Here is an 8,306-nt window from a genome sequence, read left to right on the forward strand (position 1 = left end):
AGAGGGCTCGGTGGCGCCAGTGTGATGGCAGCCTCACCTCTGTCAGCCCGCCCCAGGGCAGCTGTGGCTACATTGTAGCTTACCACCATCAGTGTGTGAATGTGTGGATGAATGGGTGAATGATTGTAGTGTAAAGCGCTTTGGGATCCTTGGACTAGATAAAGCGCTATATAAGTGCAAGCCATTTACAATATTTGAAAATCTTTAAAGTGAACTTTCAGTCTTGTTATAAATTTAGAATTTCAACCTTTTTTAATAATAAGGAATTCTTTTGTTCAAATATTTTTCTTTGTTTTTAAATGTCTCATCTTTATCTTTTTGTTTGGTCACATTTAAATTGGTTTGGATGTAAACTTTTGGATTTATTAAAAAAATTGTGTCTAGAGGTTTTTAGAGGTGTAATTCTTTGTTTTAATCTTCTGCCTTAAAAACCGTCCAGTTTCCTTCTGATGTTGTTGTTTGTGATTCAGACCCCCACTCCCCCATGGTGAAGGTCAGAGTTCAGCACCCCCCCGAGGCCAGCGTGAAGATCCACCAGGTGATGAAGGTGAGACCCTGAGCGAGCTCTGTGATTGGACGATGGAACTCTTTCATGTAGGAAAACTGTTGATTCATTTTCCTCTTCATATCGGTGTTGTTGCAGGTGTCTAGTTCCGGTCCTGCCCTGCAGCCGCTCTCCTCCACCTCCTCCTCCTCCTCCTCGGGTTCTGCTGGAGCTCCGGCACCGTCTCCTATTCTGGCAGGTGGTGGAGCCCAGGCCCAAACCCTGAGGGGTGTCGGCGCCTATAACCAACAATCGGGCTTCAAATATTGTTTCAGAGAAGTGAAGGACAGACAGGTGAGAACAGGTTCTCAAAAAGCTCAGCTAGAAAGGTTCTGCAGAACTGTTGGAGGTCCCAACACAGCTGCTGCCTGAAACACTGCATCTGTCGTGTTTATTTGTTGTTGTTGTTTCTTTTCAGTGTTTAGATGTTTATTTACATGTGTTTACAGTGGGTTTTATAACATTTGTTTGTTTGTTGTCATGTGTTTACATTTGTTTGTTTGTTGTCATGTGTTTACGTTTCTTTGGTTGTTGTCATGTTCTTGCGGTGGTAGTTTTTCACGTTTGTTTGTTTGTTGTTATGTTCTTGCAGTGGTATTTTTATGTTTGTTTGTTTGTTGTCATGTTCTTGCAGTGGTATTTTTATGTTTGTTTGTTTGTTGTCATGTTCTTGCAGTGGTAGTTTTTCACGTTTGTTTGTTTGTTGTCATGTTCTTGCAGTGCAGTTCTCCCCTTCCCGGTTTGCGGAGCAGAGAAGTGTGCTGCAGAGGGATGGGGAAGGCGTGGGGTCTCACTGATTGTGTCCTCTGTCCTGAAAACTCAGGTACAAACACTAGAAACTCAAACCTCTGTAGGTAAACAACACCACTGTAAACAAACACACAAAACCTGAGTCATCAATCGCAGTTTTCCTGCCAACTCCTCATTTTTGATGTGTCAGGATAAATCTGAAAACAGTTTTTTGAGGTAATTGTTTCAAAACTTCCAAAACAGGCCTGACAGGCTTAATCTTCACCACCTGATCTCCTTCTTTCCTGTTGCTGAAAACAGAGTTTACTTTCAGTGATTCTGAGACGTCAGATGTTATCTGTATAAGAAACATTTTTAATCCTCAGGTCAGAGCAACAGCAGCTGCCCGGTCGGGTTCGAGCGAACCAATGGATCTCAGTGTGTTGGTGAGTTAAACACACAAACTTTTAACCGATAAATAAAGTTTGTAATAGATCAGTTTTCTCCTGAAACATTAAAATGAGAAAGTGGTGCTGGTTCTGCTGCCCACCAGAGCAGGACATAAAAACTGAAAAGTTCATATCCAGAACTTCCTGTTTCTCTCCTGTTTTCTTTATCCTGGAACCAGCTTGATGAAAATTTCCAGTTTGGTAAATAAAAAATGAGAAATGGGCCTTCTTAGAGACCACATGTGGCGTCCCTCAAGGCTCAGTACTTGGTCCATTTATTTTGTACATTTGCAGTAAATCCAAGATCTTAAAATTTGTCTCGTTAGTTGATTATATTTATTTTAGGTAAATATATTACAGTATTTGAATAAATGTATTGGAATTAATGTGAACTGTGTGTAAAATTACAACACAAATAGGTGATAAATGTAGGTTTTCAGCTCAGTCCAGTTCAGTCCAGTTTAGTCCAGTTCAGTCCAGCTCAGTCCCACTTACCGTTATTGATGTGTGCGTTAGTGTTTTAATGTGTGTGTAGGTGTGTTAATGTGTTTGTAGGTGTGTTAATGTGTGTGTAGGTGTGTTATTGTGTGTGTAGGTGTGTTATTGTGTGTGTAGGTGTGTTATTGTGTGTGTTGGTGTGTGTAGACGTGAATGAGTGCCTGCAACCGGGGCTCTGTGAGAACGGCCTCTGTGTGAACACCAGGGGGAGCTATAGCTGTGTGTGTCGCTTGGGGTTCATCCTCGATGCCACACATGGAATCTGCATCTGTAAGTAACACACACACACACACACACTCTACCGCCGGCTTAAACAGGAAAAACTTGACTTCTTACAGGAAATAGTCTGAACCCAGTTTTTGTTGGACATTTTAGAGTTTAGCGATTCTGCAACTTTTGGTCTTTGAAATTAAAAAAATGTCCAGATTAAAACCTTTAAAACTTTATTTACAGGCTTGATGATGAACACCAGTTTATGTGTGATGATTATAAACGTTTATCGGGTCATAAACAGCCCCACATCTGAAGAATTCAGACTTCAGTTTTATTCCTGTTTAAAAGTTAAAACCAGACCTGATGAATTCTGCTGTTCGGGTCAGAAACCCTCAGAGATTAATCGGATCTGGTTCTCAGACTGTTGTTGGGATTCCTGACCGGAGTCCATTTATTCCGACCGGCATCCTCTGCCCCAGCGCTCTGATCTTTCACAGCGTGAAACCTGGAAATGTCCAAACTGGGCCCAGAATCTGACAGCAGAACACTTCAGGCAGAACCTCTGCTTGGTTTTCATATGAAAGTCACTTTCAGTTTCACAGGTCTTAGAAAATCCGGATCAATAAAATAAAACCATCACTTGATTTGGGAAATAACCTTGAGTTATTCGGTGGGATGACTCTCAGGTACTACCACACCAGTAGCCTCTGCCGTCTGCTCGGGGTTCTAAAGACTTGTTCTTTGGTGTAGAACCTTTAAAATCCTCCTGATGGTTTCAGGTTGATCCAGTTTTCCATCCCAGTTTGGAGAAAATCAACTTCCTGTCCAGGTTCTCTTAGGTTCTTTGAATGGATGATGGATTTGTCTTGTTTTGGTCCTGATAGGTTCTCTCATGTTCTGATGGGTTCTCTGAGGTCCTGAGATGTTCTCTCAGGTCCTGATGAGTTCTCTCAGATCCTGATGGGTTCTCTCAGGTCCTGATGAGTTCTCTCAGGTCCTGATATGTTCTCTCAGATCCTGATGAGTTCTCTCAGGTTCTGATGGGCTCTCTCAGATCCTGATGAGTTCTCTCAGGTCCTGATTAGTTCTCTCAGGTCCTGATGGGTTCTCTCAGGTCCTGATATGTTCTCTCATGTTCTGATGGGTTCTCTGAGGTCCTGAGATGTTCTCTCAGGTCCTGATGAGTTCTCTCAGATCCTGATGAGTTCTCTCAGGTCCTGATTAGTTCTCTCAGGTCCTGATGGGTTCTCTCAGGTCCTGATATGTTCTCTCAGATCCTGATGGGTTCTCTCAGGTCCTGATATGTTCTCTCAGATCCTGATGGGTTCTCTCAGGTCCTGATGAGTTCTCTCAGGTCCTGATATGTTCTCTCAGATCCTGATGAGTTCTTTCAGGTTCTGATGGGCTCTCTCAGATCCTGATGAGTTCTCTCAGGTCCTGATGGGTTCTCTCAGGTCCTGATGAGTTCTCTCAGGTCCTGATGAGTTCTCTCGGGTCTTTTGGGTCCTACTTGGTTCTCTCAGTTGCTGATGGTTTTTGTCCTGCGTCTGTCTCTGTTTCTGTCTCCTTTTTTCTGTGAAACAGTCAAGAACCGTCCTCTGAGCTTCTTGTCTTTGTGTTGTTCCTCTCATCTTCGTGGACCAGAGAACTGCATGTTCTGGTTTTGCATGCAGCAATCCGTTAGACTCTCAGATCTGTTCGGACCCCCAGGTGTCCTCCTCTTCACTCCTGTCTCTGTGTCCTCCTCAGCCCACAGTGTGATATCAGAAGAGAAAGGTCAATGTTACCGGGTCCTCGGTTCCGGTCTGGGTCCGTCTTCCTGCTCCATGCCCATTGTCAGGAATATCACCAAGCAGATCTGCTGCTGCAGCCGGGTCGGGAAGGCCTGGGGGCCCGGGTGCCAGAGGTGCCCTTACTTTGGATCAGGTTGGTCATCCGAGCAAAACGTTTGGATTAAAATGTTTTTAGAAAACTACAATTTAGATTTATCTTCATTTACAACAAACAGACTCAAATTCAGGAGGAAGTTCTGCAGAAACATTAAAGAGCTCCAAAGACCAACAGTATTTTGGAATAATTTAACTTTGACAGAGCCAGACTTTTATTTTGAAGGGCATCGATAAGTTTTATCTCCATCAAATGATGTTCTGATACCAAACGTCAGAGCTGACTGTTCCTTCCACATGAAGTGAGCAGACACTTTAAGAAGGTTATTCTGAAACCACACAAGAAGTTCTGTCTAAAGGTTCTGATCCAAACAGCCAGAGTTTCTGTATTATTCCAAAGTCTTGATCAGTTTTTCTTCACAGTTCTGTATTTTGGTTTATTTGATGAAACGTTCTGCCTGTTTTCCTGTTGACGTTCTGTTTGTTCCAGCTGCCTTTAAGGAGATCTGCCCTGCCGGACCCGGGTACCATTACTCAGCTTCCACTCTGCAGTTCAGTCAGAGAGCCGACACCGACCCGGCGGGCCGAGGATCGCTGCTGACATCACAGGACAGCAGAGGTACGGACCAATCAGCTTCCAGCTGTCAGGTTCAACCGGCTGATTAGAGATGTTTAAATGATTGTTTTTACAGTAAAACTGGAGAAGTTTGGGTTGAGGTTTGAGTCCTAAATTAAAACTTAAAGAGAATCTTTTGGTTCAGTTTTTGGGGTTTTGATTTGAGATTATTTCAGCAGAAACACAAAAAGAGGTCAGAGGTCATCTGACTCAGCTGTCAATCATCATCAGTTCCTGGGCTCTGTTCTCAGGTTCTTCAGATGTTCTGAAGATTCTGTGAAAAGTTTATCTCCCCCCTGATTCTTCCTCTGAGGTTCTGAACCTGGGTCCAGCGGCACCAGAGCCTCCGGTTCCCGGCAGAAGCCCTCCTCCGGATCATCAGCTGGAACCAGACCTGTTCCACCTCAGCCCGAGGTCCGACCTCCATCACAGCCTCAGCCCGGCTCCTCCAGAACCTTTCAACCTTCTGGGTCCACAACTATGACCTCCCATCAGAACCGGGTCGACTCAACACAAATAAAACCTCAACCTCCATCCACTGACCGCCGAGGTAACTCAGAACCAGAACCTGTCTTCATTCTTTATGTTCTGGACCCAGCAGCACAGGTATTCAAATCGGATGATGTTTGACTTCTGACCTTTGATGCAGGTGATATTTCTGCTCTCAGCAGGGGGTCAGACATCATTTGGATCCTGGTCCGATCCGTCAGGACCTCGAGGCGGCTCCGCCTCGGCTCCGGCCCAACATGGATCCAGACCAGACTCAGATCTGCCTCCTGTGAGCCCGACGACCCGACCCACCAGAGTCCAGGGTGAGTACCGGCACCGTTCCGAGCATCCAGAACCTCATCAGATCCAAAGGTTCTGTCTGTCAAACCCTCAGGACATAATTGCATCAGATGGCGGCGTGTCCAGGGAGGCGTGTCCTCTGCACTCGAGTGTTTTTCCTTCAATAAACAAAAAGGAAAAACACGTCTGTTTCTAAATTTTATGAAAAAGATTCACAAGAAAACAACCTGACAAGGTTCTGATTAAGGTTTAAGGTTCTGTTCAAGATGGGTTACATGTTTTTGTCTGGTTTCTCACAGTTAATATTAGACTCAATTTGTTCTGGCTTCAGCTGCCATCGAGCTCCTCAAAGCCCGGTTTTATAAACAGAACCGAGTGTGAGAGGTGACGAGAACCGTCCTCCTCTTCACTTCCGACCATTTTCCCATCATTCCTTTCAGGCGTGCGCTGCTCTGACTCTCACTCCTCTTGCGCTCAGCGCTAGTGCCAGAGGACAAACACATTTTTACGCCTCGCTGCCTTATTGAAGCTTTCTGTGAAATTCTTCTTTTCCTGGATGTAGCTGTGATTTCTGAAGGTGCAGAGAAGAGTCAAACCCTCAGGACATACTTGCGCGTCCTCTGCGCTCAGGTCCACGTGGATCTGGATGTACAGAAGAAACCTGCTTGCATGCGTACGTCAGGTTTTCACAGGAAGGCCCCGATCCTCAAACATTCCTGAAAATGACGTTTGTGACGTGATTTCCTGCAGGAAAATGAGAAAATGTTGATGGTTTTCTTTGATCTTTGGATACATTTAGATAAAATGTAAAAATTCTCATTTTGAAAACAGTGAAAAAACATTTAAATAAGATGAAGCTGAAATGTTTTTATATCAGAGCTTCATGTTTCAGAAAAAAATTTAATATAAAACCTTTGGATTCTTAAACATTTTTTATTTTAAGAACAAATAAAGTTTGAGATTCAACCAGGAAGGAATTTACCCAAAACATGTAGAAAATGTGGTGCTTAGGAGTGAACAGTAATGTGTGTGTGTGTGTTCGAGGGGTGTGTGAGAGCAGACCAGGTATGTGTGGGCGTGGCCTGTGCGTGGATCAGCCAGGTGGGAAACACACCTGTGAGTGTGAGCGGGGTTTCCAGCCGGATGCTCAGCGAAGACACTGTCATGGTGAGAAAAAACTATTTTATAAACTACTGTTATTTTTATTATCATAAAAGACTTTTGCTTCTTTTAAAAGACATAAAAAAGTAAAATGCTAACATATTTGAAATCTTTAACACTGAATCAAACAGGAAGTAAAATGTTTAAATGAAAAGGGTTAAGTCAGGTTTCGTTTGGTTCTGAAGATATCGATGAGTGTCAGCAGAACCCCTGCAGCAACGCTCGCTGTGAGAACACACCTGGCAGCTACAGGTGTGTCTGTCGCCATGGTTACAGGCTCACCGGCAACACCTGCTCAGGTACGAGCACACACAAACTGTCCATGGGTTCTGTGGGTCCATGGGGTTCTGTGGGTCCATGGGGTCCTGTGGGTCCATGAGGTCCTGTGGGTCCATGGGGTCCTGTGGGTCCATGGGGTTCTGTGGGTCCATGGGGTTCTGTGAGTCCATGAGGTCCTGTGGGTCCATGGGGTCCTGTGTGTCCATGAGGTCCTGTGTGTCCATGGGGTCCTGTGAGTCCATGAGGTCCTGTGTGTCCATGGGGTCCTGTGTGTCCATGAGGTCCTGTGGGTCCATGGGGTCCTGTGGGTCCATGAGGTCCTGTGTGTCCATGGGGTCCTGTGTGTCCATGAGGTCCTGTGTGTCCATGGGGTCCTGTGAGTCCATGAGGTCCTGTGGGTCCATGGGGTCCTGTGAGTCCATGAGGTCCTGTGTGTCCATGGGGTCCTGTGGGTCCTGTGGGTCCATGAGGTCCTGTGGGTCCATTCCACATGTGAGAATTTCAGCTTTTTGTGACTCCTAAAGCTACAGCGATGATTTAATCCAACATCCTGCTGGTTCTGATGGAAGAAATGTTGCTGAGTCATGTTTGGGACTTTGTGTGTCAGATGTGGATGAGTGTGTGGATCCTCTGCTGTGTCCCGGTCAGGAGTGTATCAACACTCAGGGTTCGTTCCGCTGCGCCTCCTGCCAGTCGGGATTCGGACTTCTCAACGGGCTCTGCACAGGTACCGCTGCTCAGCTGCTGCTGTAAACCGGATCAGAACTCCTGCCTGTTCCTGCCATGTTGTGTTGCTCGTGTGCCGTGTCTCTGTCCGCAGACATCGATGAGTGCCGTACGGCTCCCTGTTCCAATGGTCGCTGTGAGAACACACCTGGCAGCTACCGCTGTGTCTGTCGCCATGGTTACAAGCTCCAGAACAACACCTGCACAGGTACAAAGGTTCCCCTTCAGAGTATTTCCGTGGTTCCGGTCCGTTACCATCCCCAATCTGTGTGTGATCAGATGTAGACGAGTGTGCAGAGCCGTCTCAGTGTCCCGGGCAGATGTGTGTGAACTCTGTGGGGTCCTACAGGTGTGTGTCGTGTCGTCCAGGATACACACTGACCAACAGACAGTGTACAGGTACACACACACACACA

The 8,306-nt window shown here is 45.6% G+C and overlaps 1 protein-coding gene across 1 annotated transcript in view; it reads left to right on the top strand.

Moving 5' to 3' along the window:
• LOC108229505 (latent-transforming growth factor beta-binding protein 1) overlaps positions 1-8,306 on the top strand; it is a gene marked incomplete at its 3' end in the record, with an annotated part of 29,460 nt that overhangs the window by 14,927 nt on the left and 6,227 nt on the right. The window contains 14 exon segments of the mRNA XM_037974389.1: positions 471-547; positions 644-838; positions 1,265-1,367; positions 1,660-1,719; positions 2,368-2,490; positions 4,183-4,359; positions 4,810-4,938; positions 5,249-5,485; positions 5,604-5,747; positions 6,769-6,891; positions 7,071-7,184; positions 7,772-7,891; positions 7,985-8,098; positions 8,170-8,289. Of these exon segments, the coding sequence (XP_037830317.1) occupies positions 471-547; positions 644-838; positions 1,265-1,367; positions 1,660-1,719; positions 2,368-2,490; positions 4,183-4,359; positions 4,810-4,938; positions 5,249-5,485; positions 5,604-5,747; positions 6,769-6,891; positions 7,071-7,184; positions 7,772-7,891; positions 7,985-8,098; positions 8,170-8,289 (1,836 nt within the window).

This window comes from Kryptolebias marmoratus, unplaced genomic scaffold, assembly GCF_001649575.2.
Source record: "Kryptolebias marmoratus isolate JLee-2015 unplaced genomic scaffold, ASM164957v2 Scaffold34, whole genome shotgun sequence".
NCBI classification, from domain to species: domain Eukaryota; kingdom Metazoa; phylum Chordata; class Actinopteri; order Cyprinodontiformes; family Rivulidae; genus Kryptolebias; species Kryptolebias marmoratus.